We start from the raw sequence: 26,926 nt of genomic DNA, 5'->3' as shown, positions 1-26,926 counted from the left end.
ATATCCAAACTTAATCTAGTCACATTTGCCAGCACTTGGCCCATGTCCTTCAAAACCCTTCTTATTCATATACCTATTCAAATGCTTTTTTTGGAATTAGAATTAGAATCCCTACAGAAATAGACCCTTTGGCCCAATAAGTCCACACTGACCCTCCGAAGGGTATTCCACCCAGACCCAGTACCCTTCCCTATTACTCTCTACATTTACCCCTGACTAATGCACCTAACCTGCACATCCCTGAACACTATGGGCAATTTAGCATGCCCAATCCACCTAACCTGCACATCTTTGGACTGTGGCAGGAAACTCGAGCACCTGGAGGAAACCCATGCAGACCTGGGGAGAATGTGCAAACTCCACATAGACAGTCACACGAGGCTGGAATCGAACCCTGATCCCTGGTGCTGTGAGGCAGCAGTGCTAACCACTGAGCCACCGTGCCACCACAATTTAATATTGCAATTGTGCCAGCCTCCACCACTTTCTCCGGCAGCTCATTCCATTCGTGCACCACTCTCAGCATGAAAAAGTTGCCCCTTAGGTTCCTTTTAAATCTTTCCTCTCTCACCCTAAACCTTAGCCCTCTAGTTCTGGACTCCCACACCCCAGGAAAAAGACCTTGCTTATTTACTCTATTCATGCCTCTCATGATTTTATAAACCTCTATAAGGGTCACTGAGTTGCTACTTTTATATGCTCCCAACACAAAGGGCCTAGCTACAGCAGCTAATCAGGACCAACATTCAGCTGGTTCTTAATTAGGCTGCTCTTAGAAAACACCCCATTGAAAGTAACTCCCTGAAAGGTCGCAAGTACAGTACTTTATCCTGCAGATTTTACTTTACTCTCAACATCCAGTTACAATCTAAATTAGACAATATTAAGTTTGCACAAACTAAGATTTTGGACATTTTCTTCCCCAATATGTGCCCTTTTTGTTTTAATTCTCATGTTCTCTCTCTTGTTGACACTGACCTTCTGTGTTTTCTCAGATGCCAGCTGTGAAAGTCCATTCGAGTACAGAGCCTGTGGACCACCATGTGATGGTCACTGCTCCAATCTCAGCAACAGAAAAGAATGTCAGGTCAAGGGACAGGATTGTGTGACTGGGTGTTTCTGCCCTGAGGTATATTCAGAACTTACAATATCGTGTACAATATCGTCAGTTTCTTCATTTCAAACTCTCGAATCCTTGTCTTAAGCAAATAAGAGGAAGTGGTGGAGGCTGGTACAATTACAATATTTAAAAGGCATCTGGATGGGTATATGAATAGGAAGGGTTTGGAGGGATATGGGCCGGGTGCTGGCAAATTGGACTGGATTTATTTAGGATATCTGGTCGGCAGGGAAGTGTTGGACTGAAGGCTCTGTTTCCGTACCGTACACATCTATGTCTCTATGACTGTCTCTCTGTCTCTTTCTCACTGTTTGTGTCTCTCTCAGTCTCTCTTATTCTCTGTCTCGCTTTTGGTCTCTCTCACTGTCTGTCCCTCTCTCTTTCTCCGTGTATCTCTCTCTCTCTCATTTCTGTGACTCTCTCACACTTTGTCTCTTTCTCTCTCTCTTACTCTCTTTCTCTCTACTCATGGACAAAATACAAAAGTCTGTGAACTAGCAGCAGCAGGATGATGAATAGTTGGTAGAGATTTCAATCTTGTTGAATCTGTTTGTCAACTTGGGTGACTCTTCCCTCTGAATGAGAAAGCTGTGGGAGTCCCATTCCAGGGTTTGAGGAAAAGAATGACTGCTGTTTTAAACTCAAGAGGAACAGAGTTTCTCGAATCCAGCATCATGGTAAATTGTGTCACAGATTCATCTCTTTGACCCAACCCCATCTTCCTCACACATATTGCTACACTACAGTCTCTGCTGATCACGCTGAAACAGCAGTATATTGCTTCCATAAGGAAGCTTGTAACCTGAATTCAAAAATAGTTTCTCCTCCCCAGGACAACATGAAACTTCTACCTAGGTTAACTTGCTACCATTGATCCATACTCCATTTCATTCTAGAAGTGAATGGGCAGCTCAGAGCACAGTTGTTAAAATCTGATACCTTTGGAACATTTCTGATGCTACGGAAGTCTGTGCTGTGTAAATACCAGATAGTACTGCACTGCAACAGCTTCTCAGTCAATCTATTGAAGGATTTCTGTTCTCTCTTACCTCTTTACCTCTGTCACTCACTGTCTTCTGTTTGATTGTCATCTGTCAGGGTTTATTGGAGCAGGACAATAAGTGCATCACTCGCTCTGAGTGTGACTGTGTTCACATTCACAAATCAGATATCTTGAAGACCCCAATGGCCACACGGATACGACAGGGTGACAGCATTCTGATTGGCTGTGAAACCTGGTGAGTGTAACAGAGTCAAGAATCCAGTGAGATTCCCAAACTTAAATAATTTCAAGGCTGAAAGAATATGAATCAACCGGTTTGAATATTAATGAGGCAGTGGAATAAGATTCAAGGGGATTGCTAATTGGTAGATCACTGTAAATATGAAATGAACACTGCTGGATACCAATACAGAGATAGCTAAAATGCACATCTATCCACAGCATCTGCAGAGAGGGAACGCTGCATTGCACCAACGACAGCTGCAAAGGTAGGAAACAGATTCTTATATTCAACATCACCAATGGCCTTCCCATTGCAGAGGGTGCTCAATAAAGGAGTGGACAGTGAGTGAGACTGGTCACTGAGGGACTGGTCAGTGGGTGAGACTGTGGCATCACTGAGGGAGTGTTCAGTGAGTGAGACTGTGCTGTTACTGAGGGAGTGGTCAGTGGATGAGACTGTTTTATCACTGAGGGAGTAGTCAGTGAACAACAAAGAACAAAGAAAATTTACAAACCCAGGAACAAGTCCTACAGCCCTCCAATCCTGAACCAATCCAAAAGACTGTCTGAACCTGTCGCTCAATTCCTAAACATCTAGAACATAGAACATAGAACAATACAGCACAGAACAGGCCCTTCGGCCCACGATGTTGTGCCAAACATTTGTCCTAGCTTAAGCACCTATCCATGTACCTATCCAATTGCCGCTTAAAGGTCGCCATTGATTCTGACTCTGCCACTCCCACAGGCAGCGCATTCCATGCCCCCACCACTCTCTGGGTAAAGAACCTACCCCTGACATCTCCCCTATACCTTCCACCCTTCACCTTAAATTTATGTCCCCTTGTAACACTCTGTATCCCTCTGTTCCCCACCTACTCATGCATCTGTCCAGATGGACCTTAAATGAATCTACCGTGCCTGCCTTTACTACCGTTTCTGGGTACGCATTCCAGCCACCTAGCACCCTCTGTGTGAAGTACTTGCCACGTGTATTCCGCTTAAAATTTTCACCTGTCACCTTGAAAGCGTGACCTCTCATTATTGAACCCCTCACCCTGGGAAAAAGCTTATCCCTGTTCACCTGTCTATACCTTTCATGATTTTGTAGACCTCAATCAGGTCCCCCCTCAATCTCCTTTTTTCTAATGAAAACAATCCTAACCTACTCAACCACTCTTCATAGCTAGCACCTTCCATACCAGGTAACATCCTCGTAAAACTTCTCTGTATCCTTTCCAAAGTGTCCACATCCTTTTGGTAGTGTGGTGACCAGAACTATACACAGTATTCAAAATGCAGCTGAATCAAAATCTTGTACAATTTTAACCTGACCTGCCAGCCCTTATACTCAATACCCCAATTGATGAAGGCAAGTATACCATATGCCTTCTTGACCACTCTATCCACCTCTGCAGCCACCTGAAGGATACAATGGACCTGAACTCCCAAATCTCTCGGCTCATCAATTTTTCCAAGGCTATTCCTTTTACAGTGTAGTTCACTCTACAATTAGACATCCCAAAATGCATCACCTCCACATTTGCCCAGATTGAACTCCATCTGCCACTTCTCCGCCCAACTCTCCAGTCTATGTTCTCCTGTATTCTTTGACAGTCCTCAATGCTTTCTGGTATTCCACCAATCTTCATGCCATCTGCAAACTTACTGATCAGACCAACAATGCCCTCTTCTAGATCGTTTATGTATATTACAAACAACAGTGGCCCCTGCACTGATCCCTGTGGAACACCATTGGGCACTTTTCTCCATTTCAAGAAACTCCCTTCAACTACTACTGTCTGTCTCCTGTTACTCAACCAGTTCTTTATGCACCTAGCTAGAACACCCTGCACACCACTTCACTTTCCCATTAGTTTATTACGGGGAACCTTATCAAATGCCTAACTACTTCCATGTATATGACATCTACAACCCTTCCTTCATCTATCAACTTGGTCACTTCCTCAAAGAACTCTATGAAGTTGATAAGGCACAGTCTCCCCCTGCACAAAACCATGTGGTTAGTGAGTGAGACTGTTTTATCACTGAAGGAGTGGTCAGTGAGCGAGACTGTTCTGTTACTGAGGGAGTGGTCAGTGAGTGAGACTGTGGTGTCGCTGAGAGAATGGTCAGTGAATGAGGCTGTGTAGATATGTCTGATGTTACTCTATGTTCATTTAGAGGCTGTTACGCTCACTCAGTGGTCAGCCTGGACCGGCTGTGTTTCCTGTCTGCCCCGATCGTTCCTGAATATGGTGTCCCTGCATCTACTCCGAGGTCAGCAGGTCGACAGCCAGCACCTCAGTGCACTCCCTGAGACCGCTCGGTATTTACTGAAGGAAGTTCGTTACCGTGTTTGCGTAGCGCTGGGATCAGGTCAGCCTGTCTCTGCAGATCTCTGCAATGGAACCTTGGTGGAGGACCGTGAATGTACAAATCTCACAATATGTGACGGTAAAAACTCTATTTGTCCCAATTCTATACAATTGATTTTTTTAATGCATGTTTCAAATGAACTGATTTTTTTTAATTATAGAAATGGTGAGTCTTCATGCAAAACTTTGCTATTTAACAATGGAGTTCATTCACAATTTTATTGAAACTGAATCTGTGTACACATTGTGCATCAGCTTGATATTGGGGGAACAGGTCCTGTTAGCCTGGGCTGGGGACACTGTAGAGTAATTCAGATATTCACTCATATAATAGATTGAGGTAGGCAAGGGCTGGATTATCCAAACAGCCTTCTCACCAATATATGGTGGGGGAAATTATACAGATTATTTAGATGTGGGGAAGTTGGCTTTGTCTTGATGTTACCGCCCTCTCTGTAATGAACACATTTGTCTGACAGCAGTTGGAGAAATGAAGAAAACTTAGGGAGGAAATATTGGTACGAGTTCTGGAGTGGAAACGTCACTGGGTGAGAAACCCTGAACCTCACACTAACATGCTGGGCAATGAGAGTTCATATCCAACCTGGGCAAATGGTGAAACGTGAGTTTAATAAAAACATTCTGGAGTTAAAAGCTGGTGTAATGGTCATTGCCAATTGTCATTACGACCCTGCTGGTTTACTGATATCCTTCAGGGAAGGAAATTGCCATCCTTACCTGAGCTAGCCTCCACGTGACTCCAGCCCCACAGCAGTGTGGTTGACTTTTAACTGTCTCCAGAGCAATAAGGGCTGGGCAATAATTGTTGGCCCACCCAGCAGTGCACTCATTCTACAAACAAATAAGATTCAAGGTAATCTGGATGTCCTTGCACATTAATTGCAAAAGGTTAGTGTGCAGGTACAACAAGTAATCAGGAGAGCTAAAGGAATGTTATCATTTGTAACCAGGCAGATTTGAATACAAGATATATGCAGGGTACTGGTGAGATCACATTTAGACTACTGTGCACAGTGCTGGTCACCGTGACTTCAATGTTCCCAGTCCCTGAATGTGGCCATGGCAAAAAATTTGGAAAATCGGATCAATGTCAAGTGAGGACCTTCTCCACACTGAGACCAAGAAGTCCTGATTTACAAATCAGTATTGGATGTTTTGGAGAGATTCTCACTCGTGAGCAGCAAGAGGCTTTTTGGAATAGATTATTGCACATTAGCATCCTCATTACTAGTAAACTTGCCTCATTCATACACAGTCACCCAGTCCATCACCTGCAAATAAAAATTCAATGTTGAGAATTCCTAACATGAAATTCCTAGCTGTACCGGGTGACTCCTGTCACCAACATCTCAGGGCACATTGCAACATGGCAACTGCTCACACTCCACGCCCAGAAACAGTGGCATCCAATGTAGAAATGCTACACTGTATCATCACTTGGGCACACCTCCCATCTACTGTCTGTGGAATTCTATGCTTCAACACTGCACTTTGGAGCTCATTGACAAATTCTCATTGCAATGTTGCTGCAGGCACAGGGACCCAGCTCATGGGCTGAACAGGCTGCAGCGACAGCACAGGAAGTTTGACCATTCCATTCATTTGTCGTCTTCTTCTTCTTTTCTCTCTTTTTTAAAAAGTTTTTTAGTTTGTATTTTCTTCTCCTTCCTTATTTTCTGGGGAGAGCTCAGTCGTTGAGGTAGCAGTGGTGACAGCATCTCAGCTTCATTGAGTTTGGTGCGTGGCAGTAGTTAGGGGCCCAGAGTGGGATTTGCCAGTTGGAGAGTGAGCCCAATGCAGCAGTGAGGGAGGTCCCCTGATATCTATAGCAGCAGCGAGAGCAGGCAGCCCGAGGTCTCCCAGGGAACGAGCCAAAGCAGAGGAGATCAGGAGTGCAAGCTAAGCTTAAAATAGGCTGTTGAACTTTTAAGTTTATTTCTTTATTTTCTTACTTTGTACCTAAGAGTTTGTTCCTGTGTATCTTTGAACCTAAGTTGGTGCTGGGAATGACAACATTGTACATTTTTCACTGCACACCTGTACTCCTGTATCTAAGTACACGTGACAATAGAATATAATCGAGTTTTGAGAAGATTTGTAGCTCAGGTTGAGGTTTTGGATGTAGGTTTGCTCGCTGAGCTGAAAGGTTCATTTCCAGACATTTCATTACCTTACTAGGAATTCTCGTGCATTTCTTTGTTTGGTTTGTCCTGGGATGGATGTATTGTCCCAGTCAAAGTGGGACTTGAAAGACCCTATACAGACAATGAGCAAAACTAACATCATTTACAAAATACAGTGCAAGGACTGTAACAAACACTACATTGGACAAACAGACAGAAAACTAGCCACCAGGATACATGAACACCAACTAGCCACAAAAAGACATGACCCTCTCTCACTAGTATCCTCACATATGGATGAGGAAGGACACCACTTCGATTGGGACAAGCCAAACAAAGACATGCATGAGAATTCCTAGAAACATGAGTTAGACCCCATCTACCACCCCCGAGAAAAGGAACAGGAAGTGACTTCACCACAGGAAATAACATTACCAAAGGAAATGACATCACCAACCCAAAGAAACCCAAACATATAAATAGAAAGCAGGAAGTTTCAGCATTGCTTTGCATAAAGTCCACTGAAGATGTTACCTAGTAAGGTAATGAAATGTCTGGAAATGAACCTTTCAGCTCAGCCAGCAAACCTACATCCAAAATAGAATACAATTTTAGTTCCAAGCTGCTCGCTCACTGTCTTCACACTGACTCATTTTGTGCCAAATTTGATGCTCACTGCTTCCTTGCCTGGCCTTTTGGCTGTGTGCTTCCTCAGCCGGGCTCGGACACTTGGAATACTGTTTCACAATTTTGCTCAGCGCAAGCACGAAACGAGTCAAGAGGGTGAGCGTGTTACTTCACAGCAGTATACGACATCAATCTCACACCTACAGCTGTGGCAGCAACTGAGTCAGACACACTGTGCATACTTCTTTTCTCCAAATAACCATGTTTCAAGTGTGAAGGGATGGCCCTTGGTCAGCTCTGGGAGGGGCTGCAATTGGTCAGGAAGGCCCCAGTGCAGACAGTCAACAACGGCATCTGCTCACAGTCAGTTGTCCACATGAGGAGGTCAGGATCAGGGGTTCTGTCTGATTTCAGGCCGTGGAGTGAGTCATGGTCAATCTGGCTGCCAATAGTCAGGGCATTCTCAAATTGGATTCTTAAGAGCTGCCATGATATCTATATCCTTGAGAACTCCCACATTCCTGCTTAATTTCATGGATCAGTTGCCTTATAAGGATGGTTACTGAGAGAAACAAAGTCAGAACTTGCTGCAGAAATTCATTAAGTCTAGCAGCATCTGTGGAGAGAAAGCAGAGTTAGCGTTTTGGGTCCACTGACTCTTTTTCAGAAGTGGTTCTTCCTTTTTTTTGGTTACTGGGAGATGAGGGCTAATGTTTGTGACCATGACTGATGAATCTCTTACACATCCCCCAAGTGAGACTGAGATACAATGCAGAGCTGAAAATGTGTGGCTGGAAAAGCGCAGCAGGTCAGGCAGCATCCAAGGAACAGGAGAATCGACGTTTCGGGCATAAGAGATACAATGCAGCCTGTTTCACCCCGGGGCCATGGTGGAGCCAGGCCTCCTGACAAACAGCACAGAACAGTACAGCAAAGTGCAGGCCCATTGACCCACAATGTTGTATGGAGTATTTACCTTAATCTAAGATCAACCCCTCAATTTATGGCCATCCATGTGCTTGTCAGCATTGCCTAAGTATCCCTAATGTCCCTGACTTTACTCCCATCACTGGCAGGGCAATCCACACACCCACCACTCTCTGCATAAAGAACTTACCTCTGACATCTCCCCATACCTTCCTCCAATCACCATAAAATGATGACCCCTCATGACAGCTATTTCTGTCCTGGGGAAATGTCTCTGGCAATCGACTCTATGTACGCCTCTCATTACCTCGTACACCTCTATAAAGTCACCTCTCTTCCTTCTCTCCAGTGTGAAAAGCCCAAGCTCACTCAACCTCTTTTCATAAGACAAGCCCTCCAATCCAGGCAGTATCCTAGTAAATCTCATCTGCACCCCATCTAAAGCATCTAATCTTTCCTATAATGAGGCAACCAGAACTGGACACAATATTCCAAGTGTGGTCTAATCTAGGTTTTATGGAGCTGCAACAAATCCTCGTGCCTCTTAAACTCAGTCCCCTGTTAATGAAAGCCAAAACACCATACCTATCAACTTGGGTGGCATGTTTGAGGGATCTATGTATGTGGACCCCAAGATCCTGCTGTTATTCCACACTGCCAAGAATCCTGTTTTTATCCCTGTATTCAGCATTCAAATTCGACCTTCCAAAATGAATCACTTTCAATTTATCCAGGTTGAACTCCATCTGCCACTTCTCAGCCCAGCTGTGCATCCTTGTTGTAGCCTGCAACAGTTTTCGACTATCTACAACACCATCGACCTTTGTGTCATTGGCAAACTGACTAACCCACCCTTCCACTTCTTCATCCAAGTAATTCAGAAAACTCACAAAGAACAGAGGTCCCAGAACAGATCCCTACGGGACACTACTGGTCACCGACCTCCAGGCAGAATACTTTCCATCCAGTACAACTCGTTGTCTTCTTTTAGCCAGCCAATTCTGTATCCAGACAGCCAAATTTCCCTGTATCCCATGCCTCCTAACCTTCTGAATGAGCCTATCATGGGGAACCTTATCAAATGCTTTACTGAAATCCGTATACACCACATCACCTGCTTGACCTTCAACAACTTTTCTCACATCCTCAAAGAACTCAATAAGGCTTGTGAGGCATGACTTGACACTCACAAAGTCATGATGACTACCTTTAATTAAACTATGTTTTTCCAAACAGTCATAAATCCAACTCTCAGAATCCTTTCCAGTACCTTGCTTACCACAGATGTAAGACTGGCTGGTCTGTAATTCCCAGGGATTTCCCTATTCCCTTTCTTGAACAGAGGAACAACATTTACCTCCCTCCAATCATCCGGTGCTACTGCTGTGAAGAGTGAGGTTGCAAAGATCATCACCAGAGGCACAGCAATCTCATTCCTTGCTTCCAGTAGTAATCTTGGATATATCTGGTCCGGCCCTGGGGACTTGGCTATCTTGATGCTACGCAGAATTTCCAGCACATCCACTTCTTTAATATCAAACCTGTTCAAGTCTATGAACCTGGTCCACAGTGCTCTCACTATCAACAAGGTCCCTCTCTCTTGTGAATACTGAAGCAAAAAACTCATTTAGGGCCTCCCCTACCTCTTCATACTCCAGGCACAAGTTCCCTCCACTATCCCTGATCGGCCCTACCCTCTCTCTGATCATTCTCTTATTCCTCACATACATGTAGGACGCCTTTGAGTTTTTCCTAATCCATCCCACCAAGGCTTTCTCGTGCCCCCTCTAGCTCTCCTCAGTCCATTTTTGAGTTCTTTCCTAACAACCCCATGATCCTCTAAAGCTGTGCCAGATCCTTGTTTCCTCAACCTTAAGTAAGCTTCCTTCTTCCTCTTGTCATCCAAGGCTCCTCCACTTTACCATTCCTTGCCTGTCTCAGTGGGACAAAATTATTCAATCCTCACAACAAGTGCTCATTAAACAGCTTCCAGATTTCTGTTGTGCCTTTCCCGTAGAACAATTGTCCCCAATTTATACTCCCCAGCTCCTGTCTAATAGTAGTACATTTTCACCTCCCCCAATTAAATACCTTTCCATTCTGTCTGTTCCTATCCCTCTCCATGGCTATGGTAAAGGTGAGGCAGTTGTGGTCACTGTTACCGAAATGCTCTCCCACTGAGAGATCTGACACCTGGCCTGGCTTGTTGCCTAGCATCCAATCCAATATATCCAATCCCCCCCCCACTTATCAACATAAAGAGGTTCTGAAATTCACATCAGTCTGCCAAGGAAGGCAATCCAAGGAAGATGTGCTGTGCTCTGCACAACTTCACCAGGGAGAGAGCAGATGTGGTGGAGGTGAAGAGTTAGGAGGGCAGCACTGTCCTCCAAGGAGGAAGATGAGGACATTGAGCAGTTGGAAGACACAAAGCATAGCAGCAACAAGCCAGACAAGTCTTCATTTCCAGTCAGCTTCAGTAGATATGAACTGGAAGCTGTCATCAATCATTGACTGTAAATTTCAAAGTTTGTGCGAAGATTTGTAGCTCGGGTGCTCGTTGTTGTGGTTCTGTTCGCCGAGCTGGAAGTTTTTGTTGCAAACGTTTCGTCCCCTGGCTAGGCGACATCATCGGTGCTTGGGAGCCTCCTGCGAAGCGCTTCTTTGATGTTTCCTCCGGTGTTTATAGTGGTCTGTCCCTGCCACTTCCGGTTGTCAGTTTCAGCTGTCCGCTGTAGTGGTTGGTATATTGGGTCCAGGTCGATGTGTTTGTTGATGGAGTTTGTGGATGAATGCCATGCCTCTAGGAATTCCCTGGCTGTTCTCTGTCTGGCTTGCCCTATGATAGTAGTGTTGTCCCAGTCGAATTCATGTTGCTTGTTGTCTGCGTGTGTGGCTACTAAGGATAGCTGGTCGTGTCGTTTCGAGGCTAGTTGATGTTCATGTATGCGTGCTCCTGATGTATGGTAGTGTGGTTAGTCCTTTTGGTTGTGGTATGTCCTCGTTTTGTGGTCTTTCTCTTAGGCATCTGCTGATGATGTTGCGCGGGTATCCATTTTTGGCGAATACCTTGTATAGGTGTTCCTCTTCTTCTTTTTGCAGTTCTGGTGTACTGCAGTGTGTTGTGGCCCTTTTGAATAGTGTCCTGATGCAGCTTCGTTTGTGTGTGTTGGGGTGGTTACTTTCATAGTTTAGGACTTGGTCTGTGTGTGTGGCTTTCCTGTATACTCTTGTAGTGAATTCAGCATCTGTTTGTTCATTGTTTATTTCTGCTGTTGCTGAATGAATGTAAATGTTTAAAACTGTTTGGTGTGAATGCCCCCACCCCCCGGCCCATCTCACTGAGCAATGGCAAGATTCTGAGCTACATTGGAGAAAGAGCAGCAGTAACATAGACAGATGGATGTGGGTAAGCTGTGTGTCCTAGTGCTTAAACAGTGACAGGTGTGAGACTGTGCAATGAAGTCTCGGCCATACCACCTCTGTTACCTGAGGAGAGTTGGTATGGAGTGCCTTGGCATTGCCACAGTTTCCTGGGTGCACAGCTGGGGATCAAAGATGGCACTGACACCTGGGGTCCTGGGACATGACAACAATGGTGAGTGCTTTGACATTTTTGGACACACCTGACAGGGGTGCTGGAGGGATGTGGTACCTGGATAATCAGAGGTAAATTCTCCAGGATATTCAACAGAAATGACATTTGGCCGATTTCTGGTCAGTTTTACCTACTTGATTGAGGAAGGGTGGAAATGTACTGCAAATAGTTCAGAAATGGCTAGTTTTTAAATCATTTATCGGATGTGGATGTCACTGACTGGGCCAGAATTTATTGCCCATCCCTAATTGCCCTGGAATGGAGTATCATACTAAGGTCATTTCAGAGGTGGGATAAGAGTCACATGTAGGCCAGACCAAGTAAGGATGGCAGATTTTCTTCATTAAGGCACATTAGTGAACCAGCTGGATTTTTATAACTATCTGCAATGGTTATATGGTCACCATTAAAACTGACTTTTAATTCCAGAATGTTTTTATTGAATTCAAATTTCACTACCTTGCACAATGCTATATGAACCAATGAATCCCAGAACATTGAGCTGGCTTTTCTATTACCAGCTCAGTGAAACTTACATTACATTGACCAGGCTAACCCCTGGAATGACCGAGTTTAGGAGAACAACACTAGATTGAAACATATAAAACCTGAAGAGTCTTGACAGGACAGCATGTTTCCTATGTGGGAGAATCTAATACTAGGGGTCACTATTAGAAAATCAGGGGGGGCCCCTTTAAAACACATATGAGGTGATTTGTTTTCCTCTCAAAGAATTGAGTGTCTTTGGAGCTCTCTTTCTGAAAGGTGCAGGAAGCAGAATTTTTGAATATTTCTACAGTAGAGATAGATGGATTTTTATTAAGCAAGGAGGAGGACGGTTATCAGGATTTGTGGATTTGTGGTTACAATCAGATCAACCAAGATCCTATTGTCTGGCAGAGCAGGCGTGAGGGGCTGAATGGCCTACTCCTTCTCCTGGTTCCTATTTGCATGTTCCATGAGCTTTTCTATCATTTCTCTCTGAGTTAAAAATATTTTTGTGATTGATGTCTTCACTCCAACATCCTATTGAAAACAGTCTGGTAATTTGTATTATGTGGATGTGCCGGTGTTGGACTGGGGTGGACAATGTTAAAATTTACACAACACTAGGTTATAGTCCAATCGGTCCATTTGGAAATACAAGCTTTTGGAATGCTGCTCCTTCATAAGGTAACTCATGGGGCAGGATCATAGGACACAAATTTATGCCAAAAGATCGAAGTTTTGCACAACTGATGCGATATATTGAACAAACCTAGATCACTTTAATCACTTAGAATGGTACGCAGGTTTCAATTCATTAATATGTAAATCCCAGAACTTCCTTCAAGTCACATACCCAAGATAACTTAAGGTTTTATCAAAAAGAGTGACATCTCAGCTCAGCCAATGCATTAAAGGTGTAAGGTTAGAATCTGTGAATTTGCATTTGCAAATCTGTATTTGTAGATGCATTCTATTTTGTTCAAAAGGCACACAATCTGTAGGCAGTCAGTCCATGTGACATTTGATAAATTCCTACTTTGGAAATAGAACCAGTCTGACTCAAAGTTGGAATGGAGACAGACTCTAACTTCACACCTTGATCTATTGCCTGGGTTAAGATGTCACTTCTTTTTTATATAAAACCTTATTTCAGTAATTTGACTTGAAAGAAGTTCTGGGATTTACATATTAATCAATCGGAATCTGCATCCCCATTCTAAGTGATTAAAGACTTAGCAGCAATCTACGTTTGTTCAATACTTCACATCGGTTGTATGACACTTTGATCTTTTGCTATAAATTCTGTGTCCTGTGATCCTGACGAAGGAACAGCACTCCGAAAGCTTGTACATCTAAATAAACCCATTGGACTATAACCTGGTGTTGTGTGATTTTGAACTTGGTAACTTCGAGTCACTAAGGTTCCTTGATGCCCAGGATTCAGAAGGCAGGTCCTGGACTTTTTCATGTGAAGTTCCACAAATTATTTTAGCACTTTTTCCCAGTCCCTCTGCCTTTCCATGTCCCTTTGAGACCTGTCTCTCTTACAATGATACCTCTCTGTCAATGACTCAAAGCAATACATGGGTACTGTCTGTTTTACAGATGACTGTTCTTGGGGTTCCTGGGGTGCGTGGAGTCCCTGCCGGGAGCCCTGCAGTGGAGGCTTTCGCATCAGAGAACGTACCCTCACCCACCCCCAGGATACTGCCAACTGTCAAGGCCCCAAATTCCAGTCAGAAAGTTGTAACACTGCCATGTGTCCAGGTAAGTGATTGCAGATTACACATGAAACTAACTTCCATTATGATAATGACATCATGGTTACTGACAATCTTGTAACAATTTTTTATCTTCAATATAAAACTGCATGTCCAACTATGTCTGTTGTGTAAGGAGGCTTAGGATCTGCACAAGTTATCACATGGAGGAGGCTGAACCCTCATACTCCTGGGAATTCAGGAACAATACAAAGGGAAAAAGGAGGGATTTCATCATTTGAACTAAGGTTCATGAAACAGTTCGGAGCAGAACTGATTTACCAGATGGATCAGGGACTGTTGCTCTACCAGGGTCAGGGTCAAGGATGTCACTAGCAGATGCAGAACAGCCTGAGTGGTAACTTGGAGTGGGAAATCAGACCGAGGGGGTGAGACGCAGTAAGTGGTGGTACGGTGGCACAGTGGTTAGCACTGCTGCCTTACAGTGCCAGAGACCCAGGTTCAAATCCCACCTCAGGCGACTGTCTGTGTGGAGTTTGCACATTCTCCCCGTGTCTGTGTAGGTTTCCTCCCACAATCCAAAAATGTGCAGGTTCGGTGAATTGGCCATGCTAAATTGTCCGTAGTGTGAGGTGAAGGGGTAAGTGTAGGTGAATGAATCTGGGTGGGTTGCTCTTCGGCGGGTCAGTGTGGACTTGTTGGGCTGGAGGGCCTATTTCCACACTGTAAATAATCTAATCTAATCATCAGATAAGACCCTGATGGAGGGCGTGGGATGTTTATGAGGGGGAGGAGGAGGATTCTGAGAGGTTGGGGGTAAGATCCTGAGGGGGAGTGGTGGGTAGAATAAACAAGTGGGACATCAGGGTCTTTTCTATCCAGATGATGTCTGATGTCATCCGGAGTGAGGATAGAAACAGGAGGATAGAGCAGAAAAAGCACTTCTGACTGAACAAATGATGCACGAGAAAGGAAATTTAAATTTTGTTTCTTATTCATTTGACTTGGACATTTCTAGCTGGCCAACACTGATAAGACCATAAGGCATAGGAGCAGAAATTAGGCTCTTTGGCCCATCGAGTCTGCTCTGTCTTTCAATCATTGCTGATAGGTTTTTCAATCCCATTTGCCCACTTTCTCCCCGTAACCTTTGATCCCCTTGGCAATCAAGAAAGTATCTTTCTCTGTTTTAAATGTACTCAATGACTGGCCTCCACAGCCTTCTATGGCAATGAATACCACAGATGCACCACTCTCTGGCGGAAAACGTTTCTCCTTATTCTCCCCGTGCGTGGTTTTCCTTCGGGTGCTCCGGTTTCCTCCCACAATCCAAAGATGTGCAGATCAGGTGAATTGGATATGCTAAATTATCCATAGTGTTAGGTGCATTAGTCAGTCGGAAATGGGTCTGGGTGAGTTACTCTTCAGAGGATCAGTGTGGACTTGTTGGGCTGAAGGGCCTGTTTCCTCACTGTAGGTAATCTAATCTAATCACTGTTCCGTTGTGATCTTCTATCATTGAGGATGGGCATATTGTTGAACCCCCTCCTCCAATGAGTTCTTTAATTGTCCACCACCATTCACAACTGGATGCAGCAGGACTGCAGAGCTTGGGTGTGATCTATAGATTGTGGGATCACTTAGCTCTCTAACTTGCTGCATCTGTTGTTTTGGTGGCTTCACCAGGTTGACACCTCATCTTCAGGTACGTCTGGTTCTGCTACTGGCATTCCCTCCTGCATTCTTCATTGAACCAGGTTTGATTCCCTGGCTTGATGGTAATAGTTGAGTGGGGGATATGCCAGGCCACAAGTTTACAGATTGTGCTGAAATACAATTCTGCTGTTTTGATAGCCAGCAGCACCTTATGGATGCCCAGTCTTGAGTTGCTAGATCTTTTTGATGTCTGTCCCATTTAGCACAGTGATGGTGCCACACAACCCAATGGAGGATAGTCTCTGTTTGATTTTTCTCCCAGTTAGCAGTCCCAAGTCAATATATCCCCTTCAATATAACCACTCGCTGCCTCCCTCCCACTGCCTCCTGTTATGAAGGTGTCAATGTGTACTGTACCTTTAAGAGAGACTGGAAGCTGGCACAGGCTTGGGCGCAGAGTATGCTGAGAGAACTTAAAATGGAACATTTGACTGTGAAATCAATAGTGCAGATGAGTTGCATGGAACAAAAACAAATTCAAATTCAGCCAATCAGTTTAAATTATGCTCCAAGACACTCAAACTCCAGTTGAATTTGAAATATAATGTTTTGATGACAACAAACCAATGAAATAATCCTTCTTGCCAAGCCTTTTTCATGCCCCCTCCTGGCTTTCCTCAGTCCATTTCTGAGCTCCTTTGTAGTAAGCCTGTAATCCTCTAAAACTGTTCTAGATCCTTGCTTCCTCCACCTTAAGTAAGCTGCCTTCTTCCTTTTGACGAGAAGTTCCTCTGTTCTCGTCATCCAAAGTTCCTTAATCTTACCCCTTATTACCTGTCTCAGAGGAACAAATTTGTGCATCATTCGCAACAACTGCTCTTAAATAGTCTCCACATGTCTGCTGTGCCCTTTCTGTGGAACAATTGCTCCCTTTGTATCAACCTACTAGCTGACAGTTTTTGGAGTAAATATGTTCTGGGTTTCAAGACAGGGATTCCTGATTCAAAGTGAGCAATAAAAACAAAGTATTGTGGATGCTGGAGATCTGAAATAAAAGCAGTAACTGCTGGAGCAACTCAGCATGTCTAGCATTCTCTGTGGAGAGAGAAACAGATTTAATGTTTCTAGTCCAGTATGATTGTATTTCTGGACTGTGGCTGATTCTTCTACAAGGTGGTTCAGCTCTAGCTGCCTGATGAGACAACTGTTAAAAGACCTATGAAACCTTCAGTGTATTCACAAACCATTGTCCATTTTCAGGAGAGGTCTGTGAAGACAGAGGGAAAGAGTTTGTGTCGTGTGCAAATCACTGTCCAAGGACCTGTACCGACTTGTGGGATCACGTGGAGTGTCTCCAGGGAGGATGCAAGCCTGGTATGTGGATACCCCAGCCTGGAAACCAGATTGATGCAGAATGTTGTTATTTGTTTTGGTTTTAACAAAGTTGTGTTTCACTGAAACAGATACACACAATGCCGCAGAGTTTGCTTTAACAATAAAATAGAAATTTATTACAAAAGAACCAAGGATAGAATAGAATAATCTAGAATATCATTTTATAGCACAAATTCAAAGATTCTTAAACACGCAACAAAAGCAATGTCCTGCTACTTCCAAAAAAATCCTTTATAAATTGAAATCAAACAAATTAACTTTTGCATTATAGCCAACACACCTTTTGTACTGTATTCAAAACACCACTCAAATACCCACAACACAATCCCCACATCCATCATTTCAGGAGATTTAAGTCTTTTGTGACTCCAGCTATTAGACTGGAACTGTACTTAGCATCTTGCTGAAGCTATCACATCTTAGTCTCAATATACTCAGCTTTAAGTAACCTCTTCAGAGGTTTGACATAACATTTTAGTCAGGGATGAACACTGACTCCTCTCTCGTAGGTAACCTAGCTCCTACCTTTCCCAGGAGAACATAAGACTTAGGAGCAGGAGTAGGCCGTCCGGCCCTTCGAGCCTGCTCCTCCATTCAATAAGATCACAGCTGATCTTTCCGTGGCCTCAGTTCCACCTACCCACGCTCTCACCATAACCTTTAATTCCTTTATTTTTCAAAAAAAAAATTGACCTTAGCTTTAAAAGTGTTTACTGAATTAGCATCAACTACTTCTCTGGGCAAGAAATTCCACAGATTAACAACCCTCTGGGTGAAGAAGTTCCTTCTCAATTCAGTCCAAAACCTGCTCCCTCTAATCTTGAGGCTATGCCCTCTTGCCCTAGCTTCACATGCCAGTGGAAACATCCTCTCTACCTCTATATTATCTATTCCCTTCGTAATTTTATATGTTTCTATAAGATCCCCCCTCATTCTTCTGAATTCCAATGAATATAATCCCAATTTACTCAGTGTGTCCTCATAAACCAATCCCCTCAACTCCGGAATCAACCCAGTGAACCTCCCCTGCACCCCCTTGAGTGCCAGTACATCCTTTCTCAAGTAAGGAGACAAAAACTGCACACAATACTCCAGGTGTGGCCTCTCTAGCACCTTGTACAGCTGCAACATTACCTCTCTGCTTTTATACTCAATCCCTTTAGCAACGAAGGACAAAATTCCATTTGCCTTCCTAATTACTTGTACCTGAAGACCAACTTTCTGTGATTCATGCACAAGGACACCCAGGTCCCTCTGCAAATCAGTATGCTGCAACTTTTTACCATTCAAGTAATACTCTATTTTGCTGTTACTCCTTCCAAAATATATGACTTCACATTTACTAACAATGTAATCCATCTGCCAGACCTTTGCCCACTCACTCAACATATCTATGTTCCTCTGCAAAGTTTCACAGTCCTCTGCACACTATGCCTTGCCACTAATCTTAGTGTCATCTGCAAATTTTGACTATACACTAGTGGTTCCCAACTCCAAATCATCTATGTAAATTGTGAATAATTGTGGTCCCAACACCGATCCCTGAGGCACACCACTAGGTACTGATTACCACCCAGAATAGCACTCATTTATCTGCACTCTTTGCTTCCTGTTAGTCAACCAATCCTCTATCCATGCTAATACTCTACCCCAAGCATCATGCATCCTTATCTTATGCAGCAGCCTCTTGTGCAGCAACTTGTCAAAGGCCTTTTGGAAATCTAGGTACACCACATCCACTGGGTCCCTGTTTTCTGCCTTGCTCGAAATGTCCCAAAAACATTGAAAGTGAGGACTGCAGATGCTGGAGATCAGAGCTGAAAAATGTGTTGCTGGAAAAACGCAGCCGGTCAGGCAGCATCCGAGGAGCAGGAGAATCGACGTTTCGGGTATAAGCCCTTCTTCAGGAATGCCCGAAATGTCGATTCTCCTGCTCCTTGGATGCTGCCTGACCTGCTGCGTTTTTCCAAAAACGTTGTCAAGCATGACCTGCCCTTCATGAACCCATGGTGCATCTGTTCATGGGACAATTTCTTTCGAGATGCCCGACTATTTCTTCCTTGATAATAGACTCAAGCATCTTCCCCACTACAGAGGTTAAGCTCACGGGTCTATAATTCCTCACCTTTTGTCCATCTCCCTTTTTAAACAGTAGTGTCACATTTGTTATACAAACCTCCTGTTTCCAAACACTCCACAAGATTGCTCCAAATGCAAAGTAAAAAACTGAAACCCAAAAGTTTTTTCTATCTCAGCGATAGGCATTTCCCTTCAGCTTTAAAAAAATAGTGTATTCTAATAATTTCAAACAAGCCTTAACATAAAACATAGAAAAGTACAGCACAGAACAGGCCCTTCAGCCCATGATGTTGTGCCGAAGATTATTCCTAATCTAAAATAAAATAACCTAACCTACGCATCCCTCAATTCACTGCTATCCATGTGCATGTCCAGCAGTCATAGAGATGTACAGCACGGAACACAGACCCTTCAGTCCAACTCGTCCATGCTGACCAGATATCACAACCCCAATCTAATCCCACCTGCCAGCACCCGGACAACATCCCTCCAAATCCTTCCTATTCATATACCCATCCAAATGCCTTAAATGTCCCTAATGACTCTGCTTACACTACCACCGCTGACAACGCATTCCATGCATTCACAACTCCCTGCATAAAGAACCTTCTTCTAACATCTCCTCTATACCTTCCTCCTAATATCTTAAAACTAGGACCCCTCATGTCAGTCAATCCTGCCCTGGGGAAACGTCTCTGGCTATTTACTCTATCCAAGCCTCTTGTGTACCTCGATCAGGTCACATCTCTTCCTCCTTCTCTCCAGAGAGAAAGATCTGAGCTTAGTCAACCTCTCTTTGTAAGACAAGCCGTCCAGTCCAGGCAGCATCCTGGTAAAGCTCCTTAGCACCCTCTCCAAAGCCTCTGTATCTTTCCTATAGTAGGGCAACCAGAACTGGACACAATATTCTAAGTGTGGTCTCACTAGGGACTTGTAGAGTAGCAGCAAAACCTCACGGCTCTTAAACTTGATCTCCCTGTTAATGAAAGCCAAACCACCGTATGCTTTCTTAACAACCCTATCCACTTGGGTGGCAACTTTGAGGGATCTATGTACTTGCACACCCAGATCCCTCTGTTCCTCCACACTGCCAAGAACCCTGTCTTTAATCCTATATTCACCATGCGAGTTCGACCTTCCAAAATGCATCACTTCACATTTATCCAGGTTGAACTCTATCTGCCATTTCTCAGGCCAGCTCTGCATCCTGTCTATGTCGCGCTACAACCTGCAATAGCCCTCGATTCTATCTACGGCACCTCCAACCTTTGTGTCATCTGTAAATTTACTATCCACCCCCTCAATCTCCTCATCCAAGTCATTTATAAAAACTACAAAGAGCAGAGGCCCAAGAACAGAGCCCTTTGGGACCCCACTCAACACTGACCTCCAGCCAGAATACTTTCCATCTACAACCACACTCTGCCTTCTGTCAGCCAGCCAATTCTGAATCCAGATAGCCAAATCTCCCTGTATCCCATACTTCCTGACTTTATGAATGAGCTTACCATGGGGAACCTTATCAAATGCCTTGCTGAAGTCCATATACACCACATCCACTGCTCGACCTTTGTCGACCTGTCTTGTCACCTCCTCAAAGAACTTAATAAGATTTGTGACGCACGACCTGCCCCTCACAAAGCCATGCTGACTGCCTTTAATCACTCTATGATTTTCCAAATAGTCATAAATCCTATCCCTCAGAGTTCTTTCCAAAACCTTGCTGGCCATAGACGTAAGACTGACTGGTCTGTAATTGCCAGGGATTTCCCTTTTCTCCTTCTTGAAAAGAGGAACAACATTTGCCTCCTCCCAATAATCTGGTACGACTCCCATGGAGGGTGAGGAAGCAAAAACTTCACCAGCAGCTTAGCAACCTCCTTTCTCGCTTCCCGGAGCAGCCTAGGATAAATCTGGTCTGGCCCTGGGGATTTATCAATCTTAATGTTTTCCAAAATTTCCAGCACATCAACTTCATCAATCTTGATCTGTTCAAGCCTGTTTCCCAGCTCCTCAAAGATCTCATTCACGACAAGGTCCCTTTGCTTAGTGAAAACCAAAGCAAAAAACTCAATTCGGGCTTCCACGATCTGCTCAGACTCGACTCCACGCACAAGTTCCCTCCGCTATCCCTGACCGGCCCTACCTTCTCCCTGATCATTCTCTTATTCCTCACGTATGAGTAAAATGCTTTTGGGTTCTCCCTAATCCTTCCTGCCAAGCCTTTCTCGTACCCCCTCCTGGCTCTCCTCAGTCCATTTCTGAGCTCCTTTCTAGCAAGCCTGTAATCCTCTAAAGCTGTGCTAGATCTTTGCTTCCTCCATCTTGCGTAAGCTGCCTTCTTCCTTTTGACGAGAAGCTCCTCTGTTCTCGTCATCCAAAGTTCCTTAATCTTACACCTTCTTGCCTGTCTCAGAGGAACAAATTTATGCATCACTCACAACAACTGCACCTTAAATAATCTCCACATGTCTGCTGTGCCCTTTCTGTGGAACAGTTGCTCCCAATCTGTACTTCCCAACTCCTGTTTGATAGTGTCATAATTTCCTTTTCCCCAGTTAAACATCTTCCCTCGGTAACTGCTCCTTACCCTCTCCAAGGCTATGGTAAATGTGAGGCAGTTGCGGTCACTTTCACCAAAGTGTTCTCTCACTGCGAGATCTGAAACTTGTCCTGTCTCGTTGCCAAGCACCTAATCCAAAATGGCCCCTCCCCTCGTTGGTCTGTCTACATACTGAGTAAGGAAACCCTCCTGAACACACCTGACAAAAACTGCTCCATCCAAACCATCTGCTCTAAGGAGGTTCCAGTCAGTATTGGGAAAATTGAAGTCACCCATAACAACAACCCTGCTACATCTGCATTTTTCAAAAATCTGCCAACCTATGAGATCTTCAATCTCCCTACTGCTATTAGGGGGTCTGTAGAAAACCCCCAATGAGGTGGCTGCTCCCTTGCTGTTCCTAACTTCCACCCATACTGACTCAGTAGACAAACCTTCCTCAACAACCTTCCTTTCTGTAGCTATGATGCACTCTCTGATTAGCAATGCTATACCCCCTCCTCTTTTTCCACCCTCCCTGTTCTTTCAAACATTCTAAACCCTGGAACATTCAGCATCCATTCCTGCCCCTGGGAAACTCACATCTCTGTTATGGCCACAACATCGTAGCCCCAAGTACTGATCCATGCTCTAAGTTTGTCACTATTATTTTGGATACTCTGTGCATTAAAGCAGACACACTTTAACCGGTCCCTTTGTTTCAACACTTGAAAAACCTTTCTGATAAATTCACTATATCCTGTCACTGCCCCATCTGCAACAACCCCCCTCCCTTCTAAGATATGCAGGTCTGGTTCCCACCCCCTGCCAAACTAGTTTAAACCCTCCCGAACCACACGAGCAAATCTCTGACCCAGGACATTTGTGCCCCTTCAGTTCAGGTGCAACCCGTCCTTCATGTACAGGTCCCACCTTCCCCAGAAGGTATCCCAATGGTCTAGGTATCTGAAGCCCTCCCTCCTGCACCAGCCTCACAACCACGTGTTAAACTGCATTCACTGACTGTTCCTCACCTCACTATTTCGTGGCACCGGTAGAAATCCTGAGATCACTACTCTACTCGTCCTGCTCTTCAGCTTCCAACCTAACTCTCTGTGGTCACTTTTCAGATCCTCAATCCCTTTCCTGGCTATATCATTGGTGTCAATATGTTCCACGGTTTCTGGCTGCTCACCCTCTCCCTATAAACCCGATCAGCGACATCCCAGACCCTAGCACCAGGGAGGCAATATACCTTCCGGAAGTCCCATTCCTGACCACAAAATCTCCTGTCAATCCGTCTAACTATTGAATCTCCTACCACTAGCGCTTTTCTATTTGCACCCCCCTTCACTTCTGAGCCTTAGTGCCAGAGACCTGACAATTATGGCTTTCCCCTGGTAGGCTGTCTCCACCAGCAGTATCCAAAACGGTACACTTATTGCTGAGGGGAACGGCCACAGGGGATCCCTGCTCTGACAGTCGGTTCCCTTTCCTCCCCCTGACTGTAACCCAGCTGTCCTTATCCTGTGTCTGAAGAGTGACCACCTCCCTGTACATCCTCTCAATTCCTCACTCAGTCTCCCGGATAATCCGTAGTTCATCCAACTCCAGCTCTCGTTCCCTAACTCGGTTTTCAAGGAGCTGGAGTTGGATACACTTCCCGCTGATGTAGTTGACAGAGACATGTGTCATGTCTCTCACCTGCCACATTCTGCAGGAGAAACATGCAACTGCCCTAACAGCCATATCCCGCTACTCTGAAAGCCCACACAGGACTAAACAAGGAAGAGAGGAAAAGGAAAAAAATTGAAAAAAACCTGAAAACTTACACAGACTCTTAGTAAGGTTAGAGGAGGTGGGTGGGAGGGAGGCCCGATAGTGTGGGGTATTGGGTTTAGATCTCACCCACTTAAAAACTTCCCGGCAGCCCTCGCTTCTCTCTGCTCTGTTAAAAATGGAGGCCTGACTCTCGAGCTAAGTCCCCATTAAGGCCCCATCATTTGCCTGACTGGGTCACAAGATAATCTAAAATAAACAAAAATTGTATTGTTGGTTGAAAAACCCTGTTCTCTCCAAAGACTGGCCTCAAAAACTGTTTTAAAATCAAAATCCCCATAGCTACAGAAAAACCTTATAAGTTAATTATTAAGTTCAGATTCATAGAAAACCCACAACTCAAACAGCAAAAACCTACACTCACAAGAAACAATATACAGTACAACCTCAATGAAGATATTTGATGGGCTTTTCCCTCCTCCCTTGGCTAAGCTCCCATCTGTCAGACTGAATTTTGATGTTTCCCTACAGGTTGTCGGTGTCCCAGAGGTCATTTGCTTCAGGATTCACAGTGTGTACCTGTGTCAGAGTGTCGATGTGGATCACCCAGCTCAAAACACACTATGGAATATCAACCAGGAGACAGTATCTCAACCCCCTGTGGCAACTGGTAGGGCTGCCTTCAGTGTATAGCTTCATATCTTAAATATGAGAACTTAAGAAAGCAAATGAGGCATAGGCCATTCAGCCCCCATCTAGCCTATTCTACCAATCATGACTGATCCTTTACCTCAACCACACCTTCCCATCGACTCCATATATTCTCAATGCCTAAAAAAACTGTCAAACGTTATCTTAAATAGGCAGCAGCTGAGAACCTACAATCTTCTGGGGGCATGAAATCCAAAGTTCCAAATAATTCAGTGGGAGAGTAGCTGAGATGGAGCAGCTCGATAGAGTGGTCAAGAAGGCATACAGCATGCTTTCCTTCACTGGACGGGGTATTGAATACAAGAGATTGGGAGGCCATGTTACAGTTGTATAGGACTTTGGTTCGGTCACATTTAGAATACTGTGTGCAGTTCTGGTCACCACATTACCAAAAGGATGTGGATGCTTTGGAGAGTGTGCAGAGGAGGTTCACCAGGATGTTGCCTGGTGTGGAGGGCACTAGCTATGAAGGGAGGTTGAATAGACTAGAATTATTTCCATCAGAAAGACAGAGGTTGAGGGGGTCCTGATTGAGGCCTACAAAACCATGAGAGGTACAGACAGGGTGGATAGCAAGAAGCTTTTTTCCCCAGAGTGGGGCACTCAATTACTCGGGGCCATGAGTTCAAGATGAGAGGGGAAAAGTTTAAGGAAGATATGCATGGAAAGTGCTCTATGCAGAGGGTGGTGAGTGCCTGGAATGCATTAAGGTGGTAAAAACAATGACTGCAGATGCTGGAAACCAGATTCTGGATGAGTGGTGCTGGAAGAGCACAGCAATTCAGGCAGCATCCAAGGAGCTTCGAAATCAGGAATAAATGAAGGGCTTTTGCCCGAAACATCGATTTCGAAGCTCCTTGGATGCTGCCTGAACTGCTGTGCTCTTCCAGCACCACTAATCCAGAGCCTGGAATGCATTACCAGAGGAGGTGATAGAGGTGGGCACGATAGCATTATTTAAGATGTATCTGGACAGACGCCTGAATGGGCAGGAAGCAGAGGGATACAGATCCTTAGAAAATAGGTGACAGGTTTAGGTAGAGGATCTGGATCAGCACAGGCTTGGAGGGCCGAAGGGCCTGTTCCTGTGCTGGAATTTTCTTTGTTCGTTGTGTTTTTTGTTCTTGACTTGAAACGTGAGTGAGTGAATTTGAAAGGTGCAGGAAAGATGGCCAGATAACAAAGAAATATGTTTGACAAAGCTAATGGGATATATTTCAATACAAGGAGCCTGACGCATAAGACAGATGAGCTGAGGTCACAGACTGTAAGATCATAAGCTACAGAAGCAAAATTAGGCCATTTGGCCCATCAAATCTGTTCCACCGTTTGATTATGGATGATACGTTTCTCAACCCCATTCTGCTGCCTTATTCCCATGACCCTTGATCTTCTTACCAATCACTGACTCATGGGAGTATATCATACCCAAAATGTAAACTCTGTATCTCTCTCCACAGATGCTGCCAGACCTGCTGAGTTTCTCCTGTGAATTCAGTTTTAATTTCAGATCTCCAGCATCTGCAGCTCTTTGTTTTATATTTGACAAGACAGTGAAAATATACTCTCCTAAAGATGAAGAGTGGGATGGTGTCCACTGGAGGTCAAGGGACATGAAGATTAGGGTTAGGAAAGAAAAGAGTAACTGAAGGCTCAATACAGCAGAGTCCCTACAGAAGTGTAAATAGTGGATGGAGGGATGACCTAAAAAAGAAATTAGGAAGGCAAAGGGAGTGCATAAGAAAAGTTTTGTGGGTGAGATGCAGTAAAACCCAAGGAGATTTTAAACATAGAAACAGCCAGAGAATAGCTCGGAAAAGACTAGGCTCCAGAAGACACCACAGAGGAATCTGTGCGTAAATCTGAAGACATGGCCATAGTCCTCAATAATACTTCGCATTAGTCTTCACAGTAGATGCAAGTATAGGCATGACAGTGGAGGACTGTGAAATATTGGAAGAAATTAATATAAAGAGAGGAGAAGTACTAGAGGGTTCAGCAAACTGGTAAAATGTGGATAAATCTACAGGCCCAGATGAGATATATCCCAAACTGTTGAAGGAAGCTTGGGAGGAAATATTAGGGGCCCTGGCATTAATTTTCAGTCCTTCTCTGGCCCAAGGACTGAGGACTGGAAGACCTTTTAGGTTATCATAGTAGGGGATTTTAACTTTCCTAACATTGATTAGGACTGCCAGAGTGTTAAAGGATTAGATGAGGTGGAATTTGTTAAGTGCATTCAGAAGTGTTTCCTCAAGCAGTATATAGAACATAGAACATAGAACAGTACAGCACAGAACAGGCCCTTCAGCCCTCGATGTTGTGCCGACCACTGATCCTCACATATGCACCCTCAAATTTCTGTGACCGTATGCATGTCCAGGAGTCTCTTAAATGCCCCCAATGACCCTGCCTCCACAACTGCTGCTGGCAATGCATTCCATGCTCTCACAACTCTCTGTGTAAAGAACCCGCCTCTGACATCCCCTCTATACTTTCCTCCAACCAGCTTAAAACTATGACCCCTCGTGTTAG

General features: G+C 44.4%; 1 protein-coding gene across 1 annotated transcript in view; it reads left to right on the top strand.

Moving 5' to 3' along the window:
• LOC122548771 (SCO-spondin-like) overlaps positions 1 to 26,926 on the top strand; it is a 188,294-nt gene that overhangs the window by 54,836 nt on the left and 106,532 nt on the right. The window contains exons 10-16 of the mRNA XM_043687538.1: positions 996 to 1,129; positions 2,219 to 2,358; positions 2,565 to 2,611; positions 4,530 to 4,802; positions 14,114 to 14,275; positions 17,146 to 17,259; positions 24,212 to 24,350. Coding sequence (XP_043543473.1) covers positions 996 to 1,129; positions 2,219 to 2,358; positions 2,565 to 2,611; positions 4,530 to 4,802; positions 14,114 to 14,275; positions 17,146 to 17,259; positions 24,212 to 24,350 — 1,009 coding nt within the window. The remainder of the gene's footprint in view (positions 1 to 995; positions 1,130 to 2,218; positions 2,359 to 2,564; positions 2,612 to 4,529; positions 4,803 to 14,113; positions 14,276 to 17,145; positions 17,260 to 24,211; positions 24,351 to 26,926) is intronic.

Source organism: Chiloscyllium plagiosum, chromosome 4, assembly GCF_004010195.1.
Source record: "Chiloscyllium plagiosum isolate BGI_BamShark_2017 chromosome 4, ASM401019v2, whole genome shotgun sequence".
Classification (NCBI taxonomy): Eukaryota; Metazoa; Chordata; class Chondrichthyes; order Orectolobiformes; family Hemiscylliidae; genus Chiloscyllium; species Chiloscyllium plagiosum.
This window is presented reverse-complemented; position numbering and strand designations above follow the sequence as displayed.